The sequence below is a fragment of the Nelumbo nucifera genome, chromosome 6 (assembly GCF_055504915.1).
Source record: "Nelumbo nucifera cultivar China Antique chromosome 6, China Antique-T2T, whole genome shotgun sequence".
NCBI lineage: Eukaryota > Viridiplantae > Streptophyta > Magnoliopsida > Proteales > Nelumbonaceae > Nelumbo > Nelumbo nucifera.
Genome location: NC_142654.1, coordinates 36596117 through 36622067, shown reverse-complemented (window position 1 = coordinate 36622067; position 25951 = coordinate 36596117). Strand labels below are relative to the sequence as shown.

Sequence of the window (25951 nt, the reverse complement as noted above, 5' to 3'; positions counted from 1 at the left end):
AACCAACCGTTAAGTGGCATTTGAAAAAGACACAAATGCCCTTTGAGTGTCATCTAATTTTCTTTATCAACTATCCAAACATTGACAAAAAATTAACAGTCTCAAATCATTCTCTTCTATTCAAAAAGTTGGGGCCACCAGAATGTCCATACAAACATGACCCTAACTTGTTTGAATGAAACAGGTAAGGATTTGGGACTATTAATTTTTTTGCCAATGTTTGGGTGATTGATAAAAAAAATTAGATGACACTCAAAGAGCATTTGTCTTTTTTAAATGCCACTTAACGACTGGTTAACAGCTAGTTAACGGCAGGTACTAGATTATCATATAAAGTTTGGAGACCAAAATGGCACTAGACTCAAAGTACAGGATACTAATCAATAATTTTCCCTTTATTTTAACTATATAGTTATGCAACTGCTATGCACAACTAATGGATAAAATATAAGTTTGACATTATAAAATTAGATTTGACTTTTAAAACCAAGGTAAGTATCAGCTTTACAATAGTTTTAGATGCTCAAAATGATACAAGATCAAAATATTTACAAATTACAATTGCATCACCCCCCCCCCCTCAAAAAACAAAAACAAGGCAAAATAAAACAAAAAAAAAAACTACAAAACAAGAAGATAATAAAGCAAAAAGGTAAAGGAAGACGCAATACTCTTTCACTCCAAACACTGAAACACGTTTCAATCACGGAAGCCAGGGAGATCTTCCTTTTTATTAGCTATAAATAAACTCAGCCCTCTTTCTTCATCCTCATTTTCTAGAGATGAGGTATCAGTTTCTGAGTCACTCAAACAAATTACATCAATCTGTCGTTCTATAACCTCTTGACGCTTGCCTGCTTTGACAGGAGAAGGGCTTAAGAGATCAATGACTTCTGGTTTGTTGCTTTGTAATAGATCAATTACTTCTGGTTGGGTGCTGCCTGAGAGATCAATGACTTCTGGTAGGACGTTGCTCGTACACCCTTGGGGATAATAAACGATAGCATTACAGATATCATTTCTCCCTGGTTCTGCATCAAGCAACAAATTTTGCAGCTTTTGATCAATTTCACTCACAGCAGTGCTATTTCCTGCTTTCTTTGACCTTGGTTTATGGTTCTTTTTCTTCCCTAGGGCTCTTCTGTTCTCAAACTCCACTATCTTTTCAGGGCAAGCACTGGAAGATTAAAACAAGGAAAGATATTTTCATGCTTAAAGAATCAAATTCTATAATAAATCATGCGACCATAAAGAAACTTTTTGGTAAGAAAAAAAATGATTAGTAGAGGTTAGAAGAAACAGTTAGACACACTTCAATCGGAATTATCAACAAATATGAAGTAAAGCATTCTTTTAATAGATTAAAATCATAGCTGCCTCATCTGTATCACTAAAAAATAGAGAGGGTTTTAACAGCTAACAGAAAACAACATTTTCAAACTTCAATTACCTTTCTACAAGATCAGCAGGGACTATAGAAGTTTGTAGCCTATCCCGTTCTTCCCAGGTTACTTCGTAATAGTCTCTTCCCCGCATTCTTCTGTGCTTGATAATTGCAGAGATAGGGCAGATAACTGGTAACTGTGAAACCAAAAAAGAATATAAATCAATCTCTGTAAAAGCTAAGACTGATCCAAAATGGAACTTGTCCAGAAAGAAACCAAATCAACTTCAGAGTCGTTACAAATAGAAATTAAAATATTATAAGAAACGTTAAGGAAACTAAACCATAGCATGTTCATAAGATGGGTTTACACTATGTATGAAGTCATTGCCCAAGATTGATCATTTTCTAAGCAAAAAATAACTCAATTTGGACAAAGAAAATATGAATAAATATATCATGGCCCATATTAGAATAGGATTAGTGCTGCAAATCAATTGGATATTAATCTGATCCAATTTGAATCCAATTTGTTTATACTGGATCCGGATATCCAATTGATATTAACAAATTGAATTAGAAGCCTTATATATGATTCGATTATAAATTGGGTTGAATTCAGATAGAGCCTGATTTGATCCTTTATAATCCAATTCGATTCGATTAAATAAAATATATAATATTTATAATATATAATAAATAGCATAATAATTACATATAAGTATACAAATATTCCCTTCATAGAAATTTAAATGGCCATAAATTTTTGAAAGAATTTTTTATTAAATAAAGGGTATTTAAGTCTTAATGGTTAACATAAAAGACAAAAGCATTAAATGGATGTTGCCTATTCGATGACTTAATGGTTAACATAAAAGACAAAACATTAAAGGGTACTTGTGTCATATCAGCATGGCTCTCCTTTCTCCCCCACCATATATCTATTTTGTGGTTTTTTTGAATTTTTATTATTAAAATTGAACAAAATTACTCAAGTAGCCAATCAACTTTCATCTCTCCTCGTTAACTAACCATTAACTCATTAATCCATTCCATTAAAACTCTCCTCCAATAACTCACTCCACTTATTCCCTCTCCTCTCAATTACTCCATTAAATTGCTTAAAATTAATGTAATCTTAATTCATCAAAAATTAATAATTTATTTTTTTCCTTTTTTATTTTTTTTTTCCTTTTTCCTTTTTTATTTCATTCTCTCTCCTCTCCTCATTAATCTAATAAATCAAAAGCAATTTGCTTAGGGGCAATCATTTCAGTCTGACCCAGGCCCGGGTCCGCATCAGGCCCACAAATTTCAAGGCCGGCGTGGACTCAACCCAGCCTGTAAACAAATAATAGCTTAAAAATTAGTTAATAAAAAATCATAAAAAGTTAAATCACCTAAACATAATGAGATAATTCTAAGACATATGTCCCACCCCATCTATCATTAACCTATTTTAGCATAATTCTATAGTCCTCTTCCATTATTAGCCTATTATATTCCAAAGAGAGAATTTTACTCTCATCCAAATTCCATTTATTTCATATTCAAATCCTATTTGATTGGTTAATTGTCAAGAAACTGTAACTTGAAACCTAATAACAATAATTAATAAAAAATTATTAAAATTAATAAAAATATTAAATTTTAGTAAGTTTTTATCTAGCAACTATTAAAAATGAAGTAATTAATAAATTGTTCATAAATTAAAAATTAAAACACATTTGAATTCTATTTAAAAATAATTAATAGTAATAGGGTAATTAAAATTAAAAAATATTTAAAATAATATAGTAAACCATTTGCATTCCATATAAAAATTATAAGAATTAATAAAAATAATAAAACTAATAGTGGCCCAATTAGAAATGCCTTAAAACTAATAGTGGCCCAATTAGTTTGCCCAACCCAACTAGACCCATAAATTTCCGGGATCAAGCAACTATTTTCTTCTAACCTAGGTCTAGCTTAGATTTGTACCAAGCCCACACATAATGCAGGCAATAAGGCTATAAACGTATTGGATCTTTTGCATCCACATTCGATTATGAAATCTCTAGATTTGTATCTGCATCCGATTGTTATGTTGGATTTTGGATCGGATTCAAATTTAATCCACCCCATTGTATCATGTTTAAAATGACCAAAAAATTAAAAAAGTTTTTAAGAACTTAATTATTTTTAAAGTATATATGTATAATAGATGTATATAAATATAAAATATTAATTTTATCAATTATCAACTTTATATATTTATACATAATATATATACTTAATATATATATAATTATTTTTAAAGTATATATGTATAATAAATGTATATAAATATAAAATATTAATTTTATCAATTATCAACTTTATATAATTATACATAACATATATACACTTAATTATACTACATATATACATAAAATAATAATTTTTATTGCGCTTGGATTTAGTCAGATTGGATAGGGTTAAATCCGCATCTATAATTCAATTATTAATCGGATGCAAGTTCTAACATTCAAATCCAGGACAATCGAATTTAGAGTCGAATCCAATATCGGACTTTCGAAGTCCATTGATAGCCCTAGCGACTAAGGCCCAAGCTAAGCTAAGCAAACCCTAAGCTTGAGCTAGAACCTAGAAGTTATACACATATATATTTAGATAACAAGTTTTATATTAATACATAGACAAAAAAATTTATACATTTTTATAATAGACTAAAATTAAATAAAAATTTTAATTTGTAAAAAAAATCAAAGTTTTATAATTAACGTGGGCAAGCCTATCCTAGTTCCAGGCGTAGATAAATATTATTATGCTTAGGTTGTGGGCCAAGCTATAGGCCAGGTAACCTTAAAAACTCTTAATACAGTATCAAAATCTGACCCAAGATCCTTTTTTATTTTTTTGTTCATTAGGCTACACAATGGGGTAGCCCATACCCCGTAGTTGCTTCAACTTCAATATATATAATTTTCATCTAAAAAAATAGTTAAAAATCCAAAAATAATGCATGCATGGGTTGTATTCAGTTTGGTTGAATCTAATCACGAGTATCATAGCACTCTTATGGATGCAACTTAGGGGGGTGGGTTAGGTTGAGGATTAACCAAAGCCCAACCCAAAGTCTTAAACCTCAAGCTTCAGCTTACATTAATTTAATTACGACTAAAAATGTTAATCTATAGATTAATTTAGTTATAACTACAACCTAGTTTTATATATTAACTAATATTGAAGTATTTTAAATATTTAAGTAATATTTACAAAAAACAATTGTAACATTTATTCATTAATATAGTAAAATAAATAAAATAGAACACTAATAAATAATATGAAAAAATTTATTTTATTAAGTAATTAGTAGTAATTTATTATTTTTGTTAAAAAGTATTAATGTAATTAATCCAAATTACTAAATTAATTTTGTAACAAATTAATAAAATAAAAATTAATTATTTTAAACAATATTGCATTTCTTCCTTATAATAGTTATCAGCTTCTATAGTTCCACTTTCCCTTGATAAATCTCTCCTCACTCCTAATGAATTCTCCATTAACTTTCTCTTCTCTTTTTCATTAACTCTTTCAATTATCTCTTATTAATCATTCCATTAACTCTCCCTCCTCCAATAACTCACTCTACTAATTCTCTCTCCTCTCAATTACTCCATTAAATTACTTAAAAGTTATCGACTTTTTTTCCTTTTTTTTCTTTTTCTTTTTTATTTTTATTTTATTCTCTCTCCTCTCTTCATTAATCTAATAAATCAAAAGTAATTTGCTTAGGAGTGACCATTTCAGTCCAGCTCAGGCTCGAGCCCATATCAGGCCCGCAAATTTTAGGGCCAAGCATGGGCCTAATACTTCAAGGACAACACAGGCCAAGCCCAATCTGTAAACAAATAACAGTTTAAAATTTAGTTAATAAAAATATCATAAATGGTTAAATCACCTAAAAATAATGAGAGAGGATACTAAGACATAGGTCTCACCCTACCATCATTAACCTATTTTAGCATATTTCTATAGGCCTCTTCCATTATTAGTCTATTGTATACAAAAGACAGAGAGAGAATAGGCTAGGCAACCATGGGGCACCCAGGCACCTAGGCGACGGAATCTATAAATATGTTAATCTATGGATTTCTATACTTCGACCTAAACTATTTTATAAGTTTAGGAACTAGGAAGGGAGTAGGTTCGGCTGTTAAAAATAATAAGTGCAAGAAGAAGAAGAAGAAGAAGTGGCTGAGTTGCTGTAACTGCTCAAAAAAATGGGGCGGAGCCCCTGTTTTCTCAGCGGCACTGCCGCAGAAATATACATACCTGATATCTGTAGCCCCTGTTTTTTCAAAAAAAAAAAAAAAAAAGCATTGAATCTGGGCTGGAAGAAGAAGAAGAAGAAGGGAGGAGTATAGGGGCAGAGCCCCTATTTTTTTGAAGAAAAAAAGAACTGACGCTGGGAAGAAGAAGAAGAAGGGAGGTTTATAGGGGTGGAGCCCCTGTTTTTTCGAAAAAATAAAATAAAAAAAACACTGAAGCAGGATTTAGGTGCCCACCTTGTGTTTAGGCGCCCACCTAAGTCTCTGGGCGGTCGCCTAATATACAAAACTATAGGCGTTTGGGCGAGGCATAACTGGAAAACTGCCTAGTCGCCTTGACAACTATGCTCTCATCCAAATTCCATTTATTTGTTTCATATTCAAATTCTATTTAATCGGTTAATTATCAAAAATTATAATTTGAAACCTAGTAACTAAAATTAATAAAAAATTATAATTAACACGGGCAAGCCTGTCCTTGTCCTAAGACCAAACAAATATTATTACGCTTAGGGTGTGGGTCGGGTTGGGCCAAGTAACTTTAAAAACTGTTAATGCACTCAAAATCTTATTGAATTGAATTGAATTCAAACTGGGAAATTAATATTTGTCAGATTCGAAACAAATTAAAACTGGAATATTAACATCTATAGGATTCAAATCACCTATAATTCTGATATGTGCATATTCGAAATGAATCTTGAATTGATTCAGAATTTGCAGCCCCTAACAAGGACCTAGTAATTACAGAAAAAAAAATACCTCACAAAGTGGAAGCTGAACTCCAAGTTCTGATGAAGTTGCACGCAGGTTGGCAAAACGCCGCAAGTCTCTCTCGGCAATCTTAGGTAAGATATACTCATCTGGAATTATAAAAGGAAATCATGAATAAACTGAAGCAATAGCAAAGGGCAAAAGCCACTGCAACCAATATGTAAGAACATGAAATAAGTAAGCATTACAGGGGATCTTTCATTTTGTAGCTCATTTTAGAAAATTTTTGTATCCACCCTTCACCCAATACAACATTATTGTATATCTGGCTTCCAAAATGGATCACTTAACAACTGTAAAATTCCAAGGATTTTGGACAGTTAAGATCATTTCAGTTATTTGATGGTTGGATCATTGAGAGGACACTAGATAACAGCTGAAGTGGCTGAACTGGATGACTTATTGATTTTTCTTTTAGTGGATAAAATAGTTAAATAACAAAATACTTGGTGGTATAACAACAATAAAAACCGCAAATTTAGCAGTTGGAATATGTTTTCCAAGAGAGAAAAGATAGAAAAGAGGAAGTTTGGGGAAAACTGGAATAGGTTACTTGGCTGCCTATTCCCATATTTTATTCAATACAAAAAAGATAACACAATAACCATACATTGCCAACGGTAACCGATCCAACATTCCATCGAGCCATTAAGGAGCTTACAACCTACTTAATGACTCATTTGTTAAAAGGCAGAGCAACAAGTTATTTAGTTCAGCCCATAGTTTTCAAGGTGCCAAGGTGAGGCTAGGTGACAGGGGAGCACCTTGTCACCTAACCGCCTAGGCAGACACCTAGGTGCCACTTAGGCAATGGATTTTTTTAAGTAAAAAACATATATACTAGGGTAGTTCCCTAGGTTCCATAACCATACTTCCTTAATAATATCATGTTAAAGTATAAACTTATAAGAAAAGGTTATACTTTCCTCATAAGAAAAGTATAAACTTCATGTTCAAGTATAGAAAATCAACATATTCATGAAAAGAAAAAGAAGAAAGAAAAAAAATAAAAAAATATAGGCACTGAACCCCTATTTTTGTTATAGGAAAAGAAGAAAAGAAAAGGTTGAAGAAGAAAAAGAAGACAAAAATGTCTTGATTAGACAAAAGTTTAAGTTCTTCCTTGTTGGTTCAGGTTTTGAAGTCTGAGGGTTCAATACAGTATTTAGCAATGTCTGTGTTGATTAAACCCAAACAAATAAGAAAATAATAAAAACAAATTAGTATAAAAATAAATAAAATGAATATTTTAGTTTAATAATGTCTACTTTGTAATTATAATCTCAAAAAATTAAGAATTACAAAAATATTTTATAACAATATATACAAAACTGCTTGGTGATTAGGCGAGGCGAGCCTCCAAGGGAGCCTTGTCGCCTAGGTGTTGCCTTGACAACTATGGTTCAGCCACTTCAGCTGATATCAAACAGCCCCTGAGACTTTGGGATAGCCACCATTTATGGCAGAATGAGCTTTTATAGCATGGAACATTATATACTGCCTGTATAATAAGTACACATGCATCCATGTTCACTTACGCATACATATCCCTCATATAGATCTAAGATCCCATTTATGTGCATGCAAGTGCATATAAACAACTGAATCTGCTAGTTTGTAAGGGGAGGAAAATACACCTGTTTTCTCAGGAGTCCAGCAAAAGAATTGGGCACATATCTCATGGAGCTTAAAGCGCTGAAATGGATATTGACCAAGAACCCTACAGATAAAGACAAACCTTCCTTTATATTTTGTATCTACTAATAGGTAAGTTAGATATGCAACCAGGTGTAAATCCAATTCAAGCCTATTTCCTGAAACCTCATTTACTCCCCCCCCCCCTTCTGCTTTACTTTAAAAGTACAAAATTACTTCACCTATGAACAGCCTCTGAATCTGCTGAGTGGCATTTTGGTTTTAGATATGCATCAATCACTTGCAAGAACTGATTATCCCATTGTTGGTTTTTCTCACTTGCTACAATATTACCAAGCATTCATAAAAGAGTTAGCTGGATCATGATCATCATTTCAAATAACGAAGTAGCTGATGACAAATAAATACAGAAAGCTACATTTTCCTAACATTGGTCGATACATTACTGCAAACAATGGGATAACAATTTTATACATAACACAAATACACAAAACAATCCAGCAAGCCCCATTGATGGGAACCAGCTAACCCAAACCATTTGATAAGACAGCCAATTATTATACAGCTGTTGCTACTGCTACTGTTATTATAAAGTTGTCAATGGCTTGGCTCTACCAAATATAACCGAACCGACCTAATCGATTATGTCATTTCTGGTTCTGTGGTTTGCGTCCCAACTAATAATTAGGTTGATACCAGTTCTTACTGTTCTAAATCAATTAAGACCCAAACTAATTACATAGTAATATATAAAGGTCTCCTGGTTTTCTTGTAATTTTTGTTATATTTTATGTCTAGAATGGTATTTTTTTATCAGTAAGCATGAATTTATTTAAATTTCAGATTGGGAATAGTTTACACAACTTGGTAATGGGATTGATGATCCCATTTAATCTTTCTTTTATGTCCCTCATTACAAAGCATCCCAAAATAGTTGTTGTCTCAATGCCCCTTGTTTTGCTAGATAATCAACTAAACCATTTGCACTCCTTCGGACCCACTTAAATTCAGCCTCAACCTCCTTTGCAATCTTTTCCACTTCCCTAATTGCATGTTCAAACGTCCACGGGGTATGGCTACTGTTTGCAGCCCAGGAAATTATCACTTTTGAGTCCCCTTCAACTTCAATATGCCTGCATCCTATCTGTTTAGCTAGCTTCAGACCTTGTAGTAATGCCAAAAGTTCAGCCTTCAGTGAATTCCCCATACCAATCGGTCCTGAGAATATAGCTACTATCCTCCTTTCAGAATTTCTGATTACTCCTCCTATACCTGAAATTCCCGGATTTCCAAGGGAGCTCCCATCAAAATTCAGTTTCACTTTATTGCCTTCTAGTGGTTTCACTCCAGCCCTACTTTATCTCTCACTCTCGAGGACTGTGCTACTTCAGACCAGGTTCTTAGAATGTCTGTGATTGAGAAGACTTGAAAGCTGTCCAAGGATTTTACCCAATGAGCTACTTTCACCTTGATGCTGTCAATCACTTCCCCTACTGCTCTGTTTTTTTTCCAAGAAGATCCTCTTATTCCTTTCTTCCCTTACTACCCAGCATAGTGCTGCCTTTGTTGCTTTCCACATTACCATCCCTCCTTTCTTCCGTTTTCCTAAGAAGTCACGGTTGAAAAGTCCTGCCACATCTTGAGGGGAACCCACCTACAGCCAAAGAGAGTACAAAAGAAACCCCAAATTCGAAGCACAAAAGAACAGGATATCATTAAAGAGTCTCGCCACTTTCCTTACACAAAGAACACACACAAGGAGAAAGGCAAGTGTAAGGCCTTCTTCTTTGCAGCATATCACAAGTGTTTACCTTTCCAAGAAAAATTTCCCAACAAAACGCTTGAATTTTTGGGGGGATAGGCTTGCACCAAATTTCTTTAACGGGGAAATCCCCAGCTAGAGAGTTAGGGGATGCAAGTACTTTGAAGAACAAAGAGCAAGAGAAGAGGCCATCTGAAGAGCCTACCCGAATCCTAGAATCTTTCAGCAACAAGTCCAAGTGGATTTGCCATAAAAGGTCCAACAAACGAAATAAAGACTCACACTCATTTTCCCTTAGTCCCCTTCTGAAGCCCAAGTTCCAGTTCACACCATTTGGACACGGTGTTCCCAAATTGGAAACAACTTCCTCCTTGAGGTTTGAGAGCGCAAAGAGATCAGGAAATTGGTCTTTAAGTGGGGTTTCCCCTACCTAAAGAAGAAAGATCTTCCCAAAAACGAACTTTAGTACCTTGACCCACATCAAATCGTGGAATTGAGGAAAATAGGGTAGATTTCATGAATTGCTTTCCACGAAGAAGTTGTAGTACTGTGAGGGGCAACTTTTGCATCCCAACCGTTTCCAAAGCCCAAACTTTCTAGTGTTTTTAGGAGGACTTCCCAATTGACCAAGTCATAGGCTTTTCCTAGATCTACTTTACAAACCAACCCCTTATCTCTATCCTTTCTTTTTTCAACGACGCATTCATTGGCCACCAGGATTTGATCCTCAATCTGCCTTCCTTCCACAAAAGCACCTTGGAAAGGAGAAATGATCAAAGGTTACACCTTTTTTAGTCTTTCCGATAAGACCTTTGAAATAATTTTATAAACACTCCCAATAAGGCTTATTGGTCTAAAATCTTGAGGAGTTTTGGCCTCCCTCTTCTTTTGGATCAAAGTGATAAACGTGGCATTTACTCCTGGTGAAACCTCCTCTTTGGAAAAGAACTTGTTAAAGACTTCCAAGATGTCTGATTTCAGCATATCCCAATACTCTTGGTAGAAGGCCATTGAGAACCCATCCGGCCAAGGGCTTTAGACCTATCCATTGAAAAAACTGCTACCTTGATTTCATCCATGGAGAACCTCCTTTCTAGAAAGAGAGATTGCTCTTCTAAAAGCACATCCCCTTCCAGCTCTGGCAAGTCTGACACCACTCCATTTGATCTTGAGAAGATTTCCTTAAAGTGATTAACAAAAATCCTTGTCATCTCTTGACTCTCTTACCACTTGACCCTCCACACTGAAGATTAAATTCTTCTTTCCCCTACCGTTTGCAAGAGAGTGAAAAAACTTAGTGTTACCATCCCCCTCTATCAACCACTAACACCTTGACTTCTGCTTCTAGCAAATATCTTCCTTTCGTAAAATCTCTTCTAGATTTTGCTTTTGATTCCATCTTTCCCCTCTTTCTTCTTCTGAAATAATTCTAAGGGCCTCTTTCCTATCAAGAACCTCAATCCTCCCCACCAACTTCTCTTTTACTTCTTCTAACCTTCCAAAATGGGCTTTATTCCATTCTTTTAATTTTTTTTTCTTTTAGCCTCTTTAGTTTCCTGGCAAAGCCTTGCATTTTCAACCTCCCCAAAGGTCTAAGTTCCTCCCACCATTCCTTCAACCTGATCTTAAATGTGGAGTCTTCAAACCACATATTCTCAAACCTGAACGGAGAGGGACCTCCCCCTGAGATTTCTTTCTCAATGCAAATAGGACGCCTAAAATGGTAAATTTCATAAACAGTACATAAAAAAATTTGGTTAAAAAACACTTTTTTTATCAGCATATAAAGAGTTTAGTATGTACTGTCATTTTATTAAGGTTTGGTTCTGGGTCTACTCATAAAACCAATTAATAATCTATTTGAAACTGGTCCACCCTGCCCCAAACCAAAACCAGCCCATTGACAGCCTATGTTGTTGTTGTTAAAGAATAACATCACATTTAATCTTGTGAGAAATTAATCTTTGACAAAAGAAAAAAGGATTTCAGAAAAACCTTACTTAAGAACTCGTTTTAAACCCTATGTTGTTAATTCCAATATCTGCCTCGTCTGAATGATGGTCCCTTCATTAATTATCAAAAAAAATGATAGTCCTTCATTTAAAGGATTCCTGAGATAGAAAAATATATCTCAATATTTTTGCCTTGAAATGCATGAATAGGAGCGTGTTACCTGAATATAATCTTCTTAATCATATACCTTATCTGCTAAACCCGTAGACCATAGTAATATATTATATTGTTTCTGTTTGTGTAAATAAAATCCATCAACAGCCTTTGAAAAGATGTGAAAAAGATAACTTGGGAGGTGTGCATAACCTAGATTGTTGGTGTTGTTATAATTAACCATAAATCAAATGTTGAAAACGAAGTTTACTATATTTTTGGGTCGTTAGTATAATGTTTAAATTTTAAACAGTTTACTTAATCCCATACAGGACTCAACATACAAGGCTACAACCTTCATGTTAGTAAAACAAAGCTCTAACCAATTGAGCTAAAAGAAATTTTTGAAATATTTTATTTCTTTCGGAATTTAGATTTGCACATTCTTGTATATTAATTTTTCTTTTGAATCTTTTACCAAAAGTGGTCTCACTTTGTTCAAGTATTCACCTTGCCTTGCGTCTTGCACCTCAGGCTTTAAGAACCCATTGGACTTTAATTGTTCTTCTTGCTTCTAAGACACTCCTCTAGTGAACTTCCTATATTGCATAGTTTAGCATAGATTATCGTCGTGGTAACACCATTACTTTCAAAACTTCTTTTAAGCAATAAATGCATATCTATTTAATACAACTTTGTGTATCTTAAAAGTGCATTAAACTTTCAAACATATTTTAATGTCAATATGGTGCTATATATCTCAATTCATGTTTATGGAAGTGCTATTATAACAAGAATTTCCATATTCCTACACACCAAGAAGAGTTCATGCAAATCCTTATAGTTAACAAGCATCAGATCAATAGAACCCATTAGAATTAAAATAAAAAGAAAAAGTAAAGGTTAAACTATTTTTGCTTCTTGAGTAATGAATTCATTCCATAAATTGCTTTGATGATCTAATAATGCAGGACCTATGATACCCAGGTTCCTGTACAAGGATGCCAATATTGTATTAGATGCTTCAATTTTTAGTGCAAATCCCATACCTGATACTGTATCCAGCTGTGTCCATTCTGTAGAAAACACTGATGTGGGCCCCACTGCAGTGGTCCCCACTGTGTTCGTAGGACAGCAGTGTAGTTATTTGTTTCAGTTATAGTAGTGTCAGTTTGAGTCAGTTTGTTAATTCAGTTGTTATTTATTTCAGCTTTTATTTACTTTATTTATTATGTAAGTACTAAGGGCGGATGTGTCCTTTCCATTATGTACTAAACATAACCTATAAATATTAAGAGAGTGGCGGCGGCAGATCAGTTTTAAAATCTGTCCCTCCTTTCAACAACTTGTGTTCTCTTGTTTCTCTTTTATTCTCTCTCCTTTCTCTCAATTTTCTTCTGTTTTGCAAACCTAAAACCTATTAGGATTCAAGACTGATTACAGTCTTGATCTTCTACTTGGTATCAGAGCCTATCTAGGGCTTCTCATGTGTGTCTAGTCCAGCCGACCACAAGAGGACTAGCTAGGACTGGAAGCTTTGAAGAAGGTTTCGGTGGCTGAATCTTGGAGATTACCAGAAGAGGTTCGCAGCAGTTGAAGACTTGCCGCGGCTTGCAGAGAGTTGGTAATCAAGAAGAGGCAACGAAGGTTAGGGTTCAGGTAACCCTAGAAGACAGTAAACCGAAGTACATAAGTAAGTTTTTTTACTGAGTTTCAGAGACTGCAATCAGTCGAGATAGGTTGGACCTATCTAGAAAGAGGGGTCGAACTGTGTTCAAGTTTGTTTCTAGGGTTTGGCTTGCCGAACTGTGTTTAAGTTTGTTTCTAGGGTTTGACTATTGGGCCGAACCCCCCTCTTTAAAGGTGATTAATTTTTAGGGTTTCATATTGCCCTACGACAAGTCCCACTTGTGCGGACTGCTTGGAGAGTGCAGCTGAGCACTTACTTCAGACCTAAAGTTGAAACCCTAATTTTGCTCTCGCAGCAGTGGGCCCCCACAGTAGTGATTTCAGAAAATAGCATCTCAGATTGATAGGCTGCCTGGTACTGTGCATGCCGATTGATTTCAGATCAGATTTGAGTTGATTTCTTGCATATACTGTGATAGGCGATTGATTTCAGATCAGATTTGGGTTGGTTTCAGATCGGATCAGATCAGATCAGATTTGTGTTGGTTTCGGATCAGATTCCAGACTTGCTTGTTTGACTCTGTTTTCTGGTATAGTGGCTCTAACAATTATGGTAGTGTAGTTTTGGATCAGATTCCATCTTGATCAAAGATGGAGTTTAAGGGTCAGGGAGAAAGTAGTTTTGGAAACCACAGTTATGGTAGTGTATCTGAAACCGGGTTTCAGATTACAACTATGAGATTTGATGGGTCAAATTATTTGGAGTGGGCTCAATCAGCCATGATGGCTATTGGAGGAAGGGGAAAACTGGGTTACCTCTTGGGAGATGTGAAAGAACCTTCCAAGGAGGACCCAACATACACCAAGTGGGTTCAAGAGAACTATTTGGTTATGGCATGGCTGTGTAATTCTATGCAGCCACATATCAACCAAAATTACTTGTGGGCAAAGACAGCCAAAGAGATATGGGATGTTGTGAAAGAAACCTATTCCCAACCCCTTAATGTTGCCAGAGCCTATGAACTGAAGTGTGAGGTGAACAGCCTTAAACAAGGAGAGAAGCCAGTTTCTGTCTACTTCTCTACCTTGAAATCCTTGTGGCATGAGATTGACCATCTAGAGACCCTTGAGTGGGAGAGTCCCAAAGATGCACAGACTCACAGAAAGCAAGTCGAGACGAATAGGGTATTTGAGTTTCTGGCTGGTTTGAATTCAGAATATGACATTGTGCGACAACAGATATTGACAAGAGATAGTGTGACCCTTTCTCAAGCATACTCCCTGGTGCATAGTGAAGAGACCAGGAGGAAAGTCATGATGCAGCCTCAGCCCTATTTCCCAGCCTTGACAGCTATTAAACCTAAGCCAGGGGGTGACTCAGAAAGGGACCGGAAGAAGGAAGATAAACGGGATCTGGTATGTGAACATTGCAAGAAACCCAAACACACAAAAGATACTTGTTGGAAGCTACATCCTCACTTGGTCCCAGCAAAACTAAGAAATAAGAAGGGTAATGCTCATATGGCAGTGAACACTGATTCAACATCCTCATCAGGCACATCCCTAGAGACTTTAGCTGCTGTTCGGGCTGCCCTCATACAGTTGGAAAAGGAAGTTGGGAGTTCAGCTCAGCCATCTCAGTCACCATCAGCTCCTGCCACATCTGCATTTGCACATTCAGGTACTCGAGCCTCAGCTTACCATGCTTCAGCTCTAGGTAATACTGATCACTGTTGGGTAATAGATTCAGGTGCATCTGACCATATGACTAGCTTGCCATCTTTGTTCACTTCTTATCACTTGTCCTCTGGCCGAGATAGAGTATCCATTGCTGATGGCTCTCTTGTTCCCATTTCGGGCAAGGGGGACATCAAGCTATCGGATACTATCTCTTTATCTTCTGTCTTGCATATTCCTAAGCTTGATACTAACCTGCTTTCAGTTAGTAGTATTACCAAACACATGAACTGTTCAGTAACCTTTTTCCCTGACCGATGTGTTTTTTAGGATTTGGAGACGAGGAAGGTGATTTGGGACTGGCCGTGAGACGAACGGGATCTATTTGCTTGGAGAGAGTTCTCGTCGGGAGGAGTCAATGGATAAGAAGTCTTTTGTTTCCCAGTCTGTGAGTTCGGTTATGCTTTGGCATAACCGATTAGGTCATTTGTCTTTTAAGTCTTTGAAGAGTTTGTTTCTTGCTTTATTTGAGTCTGTTGAGTTATCAAAGTTGAGGTGTGAGAGTTGTGAGTTTGCCAAACATTGTAGAACCTCTTATTCTTTAAGTAATAAAATGAGTAATTCCTCTTTTGATATTGTGCATACTGATGTTTGGGGGCCATATCATATCTCTTCTATGGGTGGGTACAGATATTTTCTACTGTTTGTTGATGACCATACCCGGTTTTCTTGGGTCTATCTTATGCGTTCTTGGAATGAGGTTCCTGCTTTGACCCAAAACTTCCATCAGATGGTTCTCACTCAGTTTGGGACCAAAATCAAAGTCCTTAGATCTGATAATGCAAAGGAATACTTTGCTCAATCATTGACCTCCTACCTTCTTAGCCATGGAGTTATTCATTAGAGTACTTGCCCTTATACACCACAGCAGAACGGTGTTGCCGAAAGGAAGAATAGGCATATCTTGGAGGTGGCTAGAAGCATTATGTTTACCTCCAATGTACCTATTCGCTTCTGGGGTGATGCTATCCTCACGGCAGTTTATCTCATTAATTGAGTTCCTTCCCGGGTCCTTGATATGAGAACCCCCTTTTCCCTTCTATACCCAGACGAGGAGTTGTTCATTGTTCCCCTTAAAACCTTTAGTTGTACCTGTTTCGTTCAGCTTCTTGGGCCTCATCATTCCAAGTTTGAACCTAAGGCCTCCAAATGCATTTTCCTTGGTTATGCACAAACTCAAAAGGGTTATTGCTGCTATGATCCGGTTTCAGGGAAACGTTTTGTCTCCATGGATGTCACCTTCTTTGAGGAGACACCCTATTATCCTAGGGTTTCTCCTCAGGGGGAGAGCAGTGAGAATGGGGCTGTTTTGAGTTTCTTTCCTCAGGGGGAGAGCAGTGAAAGTGGAAGTGGGGCTGGTAGAAGTGGGGCTGTTCCTTTACCTATTCCACTGGGTAATGAAGGTTGTAGTGGTGAGGGTGGTCAAAGGGAGCCGGAGTTGAGAGTCTATCACAGGCGATGCAGGCATGTTGATCCTAGTCTTCGACAGTCCTGGCCACCTCCAGTTCCTTCTACGGCTCCAGATCCAGAGCCTACTGAGATACCTCTCACTGTTGCCACTTCCCCTCCTGTGGATGACCTTGATCTTCCTATTGCCATTCGCCAAGGGAAACGACATTGCACCACTTCTACAGCTCACAGTTCTTATCCTATGATCGTCTGTCACCATCTTACCGGTCCTATCTCACTTCCATTGCCGATGTCCCTATTCCAAGAACAGTGCAAGAAGCCTTATCAGTTCCAAAATGGAAAGATGCAATGCAAGTCGAAATGGATGCCCTGTTGAAGAATAATACTTGGGCACTGGTTGACCCACCAAAAGGAAAGAAACCGGTGGGATGCAGATGGGTGTTCACTATGAAGCATAATGTTGATGGCTCTATTGAAAGGTACAAAGCCCGGCTGGTTGCAAAGGGGTTCACTTAGACTTATGGTATAGACTACTTGGAGACCTTTGCCCCAGTAGCCAAGATGACCACCATCTGAGTTCTGTTATCCCTTGCAGCAAATCATTCTTGGCCCCTGTTTCAGATGGATGTTAAAAATGCATTTCTGAATGGAGACTTACAAGAAGAGGTTTACATGCAGTTGCCTCCTGGATTCTATGATACAAAGACAGGTAAGAAGGTTTGCCGACTGAACAAGGCATTGTATGGTTTGAAGCAGTCACCTAGAGACTGGTTTGATAGGTTCAGATTAGCCCTTGGAAAGTTTGGTTATGTACAGGCCCAGTCAGATCATACACTATTCATCAAGAGGGTGGAGTCCTCTCTGACACTACTAGCAATATATGTTGATGATATTGTGGTGACAGGAAATGACAGTCATGAGATTGAGTCTCTCAAACAGCTCCTTCATCAAGAGTTTGAGGTGAAAGATCTTGGTGCACTACAGTACTTTTTGGGTATTGAGGTTGCTAGATCCAAGCAGGGGATTTTTATCTCTCAGAGAAAATATGTTCTAGATCTGTTGGCGGAAACTGGAAAGTTGGGTGTTAAGCCGGCTAATACACCCATCGAACAAAATCACAAGATTAGTGCAAAGGGTGGGGAGCCTCTTGAAGACAAAGTTATGTTCCAACGATTGGTTGGAAAGCTTCTATATCTCTACCTCACTCGGTCGGATATTAGTTATGCAGTTAGTGTTGTTAGCCAATACATGCACTCCCCTAGAACTTCTCATCTTCTTGCAGCAGAGAGAATATTAGCATACTTGAAGAGATGCCCGGGTAGAGGTATATTGCTCAAGAACAATAATCACATGAGGGTGGAAGTCTATACAGATGCCGATTGGGCTGGAAGTGTTGATGACAGAAGGTCTACCTCTGGATATTGTGCCCTGGTGGGAGGTAACCTTGTCTCTTGGAGGAGTAAGAAGCAGAGTGTTGTTTCCCGCTCCAGTGCTGAAGCGGAATACAGGTCAATGGCTAATGGAGTTGCTGAAATCTTATGGCTGAGGTCACTACTTGAAGAGTTGGGTATTGACTATGAAAAGCCCTTAATGTTGTATTGTGATAATCAGGCAGCTATTAATATAGCCCACAACCCAGTGCAACATGACAGAACTAAACATATCGAAGTTGATCGACATTTTGTGCGAGAAAGGGTCACATCACAAGAAGTGTGTCTTCCGTACATCACATCTAATATGCAGCTTGCGGATATCCTCACCAAGGCTATACCAAGGAAGAAGTTAGAGATAGACCTATCCAAGTTGGGAACGATAGATATCTACTCCCAAATTGAGGGGGAGTGTAGAGAACACTGATGTGGGCCCCACTGCAGTGGTCCCCAATGTGCTCGTAGGACAGCAGTGTAGTTATTTGTTTCAGATATAGTAGTGTCAGTTTGAGTCAGTTTGTTAATTCAGTTGTTATTTATTTCAGCTTTTATTTACTTTATTTATTATGTAAGTACTAAGGGCAGATGTGTCCTTTCCATTATGTACTAAACATAACCTATAAATATTAAGAGAGTGGCGGCGGCAGATCAGTTTTAGAATCTGTCCCTCCTTTCAACAACTTGTGTTCTCTTGTTTCTCTTCTATTCTCTCTCCTTTCTCTCACTTTTCTTCTGTTTTGCAAACCTAAAACCTATTAGGATTCAAGACTGATTACAGTCTTGATCTTCTACTCATTCCATATCCAGGTAACACAGTACAAGACTATACCTAGGTTCAATGAGACTTCCTAGATTCAGTCAGCTACTCAACTGGCCTTTCTGTGTTCGAGTACTGGGTAGATACAGTTTATCAAGTACCTGATCTTTTCAAGTTTTTGAATATTCAATGGTTCAATCCTAACACAAACCAAGTCATTTCCTCAATCCAACAGGGTTCCTGACTAAAACACATTGATACTGATAAAAGGAACCAAACATGGTTCTGATCCAACAAGAATCACTAATGGAAGGTATGTATAGTTACTACCAATATTCACATTATGAACCAAATCATTCTCTTGATTCGTGTTGCATTTTAAAGCTTGACTCTGTTTCTTTGGCCCTCTCATCTTCTTTGCAAATGCCAATCCCTCTGATGCAATACGCTGAAGAACACTATCATCCCCAACTGATTTAACAATCTGGCATGCTGTCTCCTATATTCAATTCAAATGCAAAATGTGTGAGAAAGAAAGAGGGCAAAGGTATCCAACTTGATACACCCACTACATTTCATGATGAACATAAAGCTTCTAATACATATGAGATGAATCAGACTGGAAAATTAAACAAAACAAAAAAAGTTAAGAATCCATTCTTTCTGCAAAATTGGGGCAAATAGCCTTTGTACATGTTTTACCATTTAGCCTCCAAAAATTAAATAACAATAATAAGTAAGAGCTTACACGGCCAAACCCATGAACTCCCTGAGAATAGTCACTTCCAAGAAGAAGGGCCAGTGTAATCTGAGAATTGAAAGACATCAAAGTTGTTAAGCTAAAAAGAAACCCAGTTCTAGTAACATTAAACGTCCATAAAGCTCAGAATATGAGATAGTCTCATGGGAGTTCTGTTCAGGAACCATGACTAATACTTGTGGTAGTACCATATATTGTATAAGTTGAAAACTAAAAAATCATACAATTTTTGTACAAATCTGCAGTTTATGTTTCAATAATAAAACTAGAAATAGGCCTGCCTTCAAAGAATAACAAAAACTAGAATTCAACAATCAAGATTTATTTTCAGTATCCTGAGATTCTGTCAAAACTCATCTTACAAAGGAACGAATATTAAGGAGACATTATTTTGGAAATCAGAACACCGTTGTTTGTTAGATAAAGCAACTACCAATTGCTGGGAAGTTTTGACCAAAACCAACTTTGTGTTCAAAATATTGATAAATTAGAAGGAAACACAAATGCACAAAAGAACCGAGAGAAAATTAAAAGCAAAATAGAAAAAGCAACATGTTTCTCCATCAACAAATAGTGTTAAGAACAAAAGAGAAACTTACCAATGAGTTTCTTCCAAATCCAAGTTTTCTTTCTATGTCCACCATTTCATAACAAACAACATAACCACCTTCCCCTAATTCACAAGCAAAGAGTTTTCAACAGAACATAAGATAATTGAGTTAAAAATATCCAAAGATACACTTAGAATTTGGTACAGAATAGAAAGTCAAGAAATTAGAGAACTTCAGAATGGATCAACTCACCTAGGCAGATATCTCTGTAAACTGTCCTCGCACCAAAGAGGAAGATATCTGAATCTGTGCTGAAACATCCATCCTGGAAATGATGGTATAGCACATTATGATTCTCTCAGTGGTGGGTATCAGAAAATCCAAATAGAATTCAAGAAAAACAGTTTCTACTCACACATAATGATTCTGCGTCCAGTAAGGCACACTGTGCTTCAGCTTCCTCAAGCCTAGTTAAAGAAAAAGTTTTTTTCAACAAAAAAAAGGAGAAGAAAAGGAGTGTTCACTATTATAGTATTATGTCAATAATCTGGATTGCCTACCTTCTCATAAATACATGCATGCATGTACGCATGCATGCATACATTCATACATACATATATACATACATACATCCATTCATTCATTCATACATAGAACTTTCTGCAAATTTGGCAAGACAATAGTACAATACTACTAAGAACTCAGAAATAATCAAGAGTAGCTTCTTTAGAAAACTTAAAGGCTTTTATCTATTTCACTGATACATATACTTTCACTTGGATTGTTGTTTTATTTTTTTTCTTTATTTTTTTTTTGTCAAATTGGACAAATCTTATCAAACTAATTTTTCATGGCATCAAAGTTTCAAGTCATTCTAAGCAACAAAGCCCTTAAATCATGCTAAATCCATCAACTGACCAAGTTACAATGACATAAAAAGTTAATGTAGTAAACAATGAAAGAGGATCTAGCTTTTAAGAGTGTATCAACTTTACTTCAATCATTTTCTCTGTAAACTAAATGTGCTCTATAGCAAACAGCAAAAGAAATCTACCACTGTAGTCAAACTTACTGATGTAGGACCAACTAAACTCCAGTCCTTAAAGAATGCTGAATGGTCTTCTTAGATCAGAAATTTAAGGCTGTTCATGGCTGAATTACTTCTTGAACGAATAAGGAAATAGAAAGAGAAAGAAGAGACAGAATACCCAGAATCACTCACGGGGTACCTAGAATCACTCTAGAGTATAGGAATCACTCACCATAACTAGCATAACAAAAACTCAAATTTCATTGATTTTTTGTAAAACGTCATACATATTTATAGACTCTAAACTCATGATAATCCTAGGAGCCAAACTGTCAGATTCATAATAATCCTAGCAGGACTCAACTAAACTGTCATATCCTATTTCAATTCAAAGAAGACTCAATAACTCTAACCCTACTTATTCAATGACTCTAAAATTAAACATAAACAAACTATAACTAGACAAATTAAACCCTATAATTGGACTCCACAGAAAATTGCAAAATGACAAAAACACCCTACTGTCCAAAAATACAGAAATACATAAAATTTCATAAAATTCCAATTTTGACTCTTCAGCTCCTGCATCATTCTCCCCTAGTTCAAAAAAACTTGTCCTCAAGTTTTGAAGAACTTGAGGATGAAAAGTTGATATGCCCCAGCGACAAAAGTTGAACTTCACACAGCTACATGCTTGGACTGTACAATAGATGCCACATGCATAACTTGAAAAGGATCTGGAAAGAAATGTATTTCTAAAACATTTCCTTTCATAACCATCTTTGTTAAATCACCAATAACATCAGCTTCTTGAACACTTAAATCATCAACATGCAAGAAATCGTCTACTTTATCTTCAACTTCATACCTTCTGCCCATTGGCTTTAAATTCTTTGTTGTAATTTGTTGCTTCTCTACATTGAAAGCCAATTCAAAAGCATGCTTTAAGTCATAAATCTGAACTGTAGTCCATTCTTCAAATGAGCTAATTTGTGCATTTCATTTTTTGTGGTGTCACATCTAATAGATAATTCATCAAACTTATGCACATGTCGAACTATGGATAGTATACCCGCTTAAGATTAATGAACTCCATATATAGATCATCATGGAAGTCTAATGGAGCATACTTTTCTTGCAAACACCTCTTCATCTTTGCCTATGTAGCAATAGGATCATCACCTCTATTTATTATGCATTGCTAAAGAATTCTCCACCATACTTTAGCATGACCTATGAGCTTTATGCATGCAAATCTAATCCTTCATTTATCATACATATCATGCCAATCAAAATACTCTTCTAGTTCAGCAATCCAATCAAAGAATACTTCTGGGTCATCATCTCCTCTGAAATCTGGGTATTTCCTTTTCTCCACTAACATTCTTAAAAGCCTTACTCCTATAGTCATCATTATTAGATCTATTTTCCTCCATCTTCTCAAACAAGTCAACCAAAGACCCTTCATATGGTTCAAAAACTCAATTATCATGGATTCTAGATCTGTGATATTGTTTAGAAATTACCCTAGGCCTATAGAACCGGTCACTTAGTGATAAAATAGTGAATAACCATTAGCTTTGATACCAAACTAATGTAGGACCAACTAAATTCCAGTCCTTAGAGAATGTTGAAGGATTTTCCTAGATCAGATATTTATGGCTGTTGATGGCTGCAATGGCTTCTTGAAGGAATAAGAAGGAAATAGAAAGAGAAAAAGAAGAGACAGACTACCCAGAATCACTCACAGGGTACCTAGAATCTCTAGGGTATGGGGATCACTTACCATAATAATACTAGAAGTCAAACTGTTAGATTCATAATCATCCTAGTAGGACTTGAACTAAACTGTCATATCCTATGTCAATTCAAAAAGGCTCAATAACTCTAATCCTACTTATTCAATGACTCTGAAATTTTAAACATCAACAAACTATAACTAGACAAATTAAATCCTATCATTGGACCCCACAGAAATTTGTAAAATGACAAAAATACCCCTACTGTCCAAAAATACAGAAATACATAAAATTACAATCTTGACTCTAAAGCTCCTGCATCACTTACCCATCTAAGCATGGGATTCCAAGTGCCATGCCAAGGACCTTTGCCTCCTTTATCATACAAGAAAACTCAGATCCCATATTTCGAGGAAGTGAAGAAACCTTCTGTAAGTTCATCTCATCTCGAGTAGCCTGTCTTAATCATGTAACAATGTTAGCAGAAAAAGAAATAGGGAAGGAGAAACAGCAAGAACGGAAATTGATCAAAAAAAAAAAACAAACAGCAAGGACAGGAAGACTACAGAGAAAGTTTTACCTCATTTTCTGACCCCAAACGCCGTCTGTAAGTAGACATTTTGATGGCAGGAATTGATCCATCTATCAAATAACAAAGGTCACTCACACCTTAATATCTCTCCATCTAATTGAAAACATAAAAGGGAGGATTTACTAATTAAAACATAGAGTCAAAAGGAAATAAAAAACACCTTGAACAAAAGAAATATCATAGGGAATATTTAAAATATTCCAACTACTAGCATAATGCAGGACTACTTAAAACAAAGACCACAAGAACATATGAAAATCATCCTACTACCAATATAACTAGTGAAAATCATCCTACTACCAATTTAACTAGTGAAAAGACTCAAAAACAAAAGTGGTGTCATCTATGACTAACCAATATCAGGACAAACTTTAAACAAATATAACCCCTTTTGCTTATTTTGTTATTGTCAACCCAGTTCTCATTCATTGAGTAGAAAATAGCATATCCACATCTAATCCCATTAATGAATTTTATGCCATATCAGCACGTTAGTATGCACCCGCAAGAAGTGATCTGTTGCAAGTTGAAGAGGATAGAAGGGCTAGGGGTAGACCAAAAGGGACTTGGCTCAGAGTAGTAAGAAATGATTTATGCACTCATAATTTAACAATGGATATGACACTAAACAGAAGGGAATGGCAAAACAGGATTCACATAGCCAACCCCCACATAGTTGGCACTTGGTACAAGGCTTGGATTATGATGATGATGATGATGATCAGGAACCTTTATTTTCCTATCCATAGGTCCACCAATGTGAAAAGACCTGATTTTTCAACATAATTAGCACCATCTATGGATACAGCCATGGGTATTCTAAAAAGAAATTTTGACCGAATTTCCTCAAACCACCTAGAAAAATGACGCTGAAAAGACCACCAAAAATTTCAAAATCCTATAGTTCACATATTTAGATGAACAAATTTTATAAAAGACTTCAAAACATCACAACTGTCTTATTTTAATCTTCTGTTTCTTATTTAGAAATTAGAGTTCATCACCAAAAAAAATGGCATAGGCTTATGGAGCAAGGGCTGCATTTCAATAAGGTAAAGTATGCGGAACTATGAAATCAATATTTTACATGCAATATAATGACAAAAAGAAAAGTACCCATCGGCAATAAATACAAAGAATTACCAAGATCATATGAACGAAACATCATTTTCACCTCTCAAACCGGCTATTTCAAGAAAAAAAAAAAAAAAAAAACGCAAACCCCTAACCTAAACTTCCTTGAAGCTAAATAAACAAGCTACAGTATAAATTGGAACTAATCCTCCATATACAATTACAACACCAAAAGACAATATGATATGATATGAGTAACGAGAGAGAGACGAGAGGATGACCTGTTACAAATATAAGGCTACAATTCAAGGCAATGAGGGCTTTAAGGCGATGGAATAGAGCGCTCAGATAAACCTTATCCTTAATGCAGGAGTGAGATTTGCAGACGTTATGAAGCTGAACTATCCAGCATGAAAGATCAATGCAGACCCTCTTGTTCCTATTCCCATTAAAACGTGAAAAAAATAAAAACAGCAAGTAATTAGTAATTGAGAAATTGTTCAAAAAAGTAGTAATATTGGGAACAAAAGAAAAAACGGAGTATTAGACTTGAGAGAAATTACTGGAGGTGGTGAAGAGGAAGAATCTTCTTGCAGGATTCCAAGATATCCCATAGGTTTTTTACTCCCATTTTGTTCTGAAAAGGGGAAAAAAAAAAGAAACAAAATCTCTCACATTGGCTGCATCCAAGAAACAATATCAGACAAGGAGCAAAGGAGGGAGGGAAAGGAAGTTCCAGAACTTGAATTTAAACTTCACGAAAAAGATAAATCTATGCTTCGAATCTCGGATTATCATTTTACAGATTATCACCCTGTACTTTCGAGGTAGTGATACTTGGTCCACCGTCAAGCATTCATTCGCGACAAAGACCCCTTAACTTTCAGATTCCAACACCTTTGGCCCTGTTCGGAGAAAGTAAATTTACTAAAACACCCTTTAACTTTGCTTCAAGGGTGCATTATTCATCATCCTCTCCGTTGGAATGCCGCATGCAAACCGAAGAAGAGAGGCAGTCATCCATCCAACAACTCAAAAGAGGAATGGATGGGCCTCTTCGTTGCCTTGAGAGGAATCTTATAAATTTAAGATAAGAGGAAAATGGGTATTCATTTTTTCTTCTTAAGAAGAATCTTACACTTTTTATTTTCTAATAATACCCCCAAAAGGCAAATAAAAGTTTTCATGTATGGGGTTAAAATGAACATTTGATAATTTTCAAAATTCAGAATAACATTCTC

The 25951-nt window shown here is 36.0% G+C and overlaps 1 protein-coding gene across 5 annotated transcripts; it reads right to left on the bottom strand.

Moving 5' to 3' along the window:
- Window positions 1-437: 437 nt before the first annotated feature.
- LOC104608746 (single-stranded DNA endonuclease family protein) lies at window positions 438-25728 on the bottom strand. Of its 5 annotated transcripts, none has more exons than XM_010274825.3 (15): window positions 25524-25728; window positions 25274-25347; window positions 24992-25149; window positions 23625-23686; window positions 23373-23500; window positions 20691-20742; window positions 20528-20600; window positions 20324-20397; window positions 19713-19772; window positions 19295-19463; window positions 8355-8454; window positions 8115-8197; window positions 6466-6566; window positions 1451-1581; window positions 438-1177 (listed from the first exon to the last, which is right to left on the bottom strand). In XM_010274825.3, exons 2-15 carry the CDS (start codon window positions 25339-25341, stop codon window positions 700-702), a joined length of 1737 nt encoding a protein of 578 aa, XP_010273127.1. In that variant the 5' UTR covers window positions 25342-25347; window positions 25524-25728; the 3' UTR covers window positions 438-699. The 5 variants fall into 5 exon arrangements, with proteins under 5 accessions (XP_010273127.1, XP_010273128.1, XP_088746875.1 ...); XM_010274826.2 differs by lacking the exon at window positions 25524-25728 and adding an exon at window positions 25453-25471; XM_088890749.1 differs by lacking the exon at window positions 25524-25728 and having other exon boundaries at window positions 23373-23504; window positions 25274-25331.
- Between the last annotated feature and the right edge of the window lie 223 nt (window positions 25729-25951).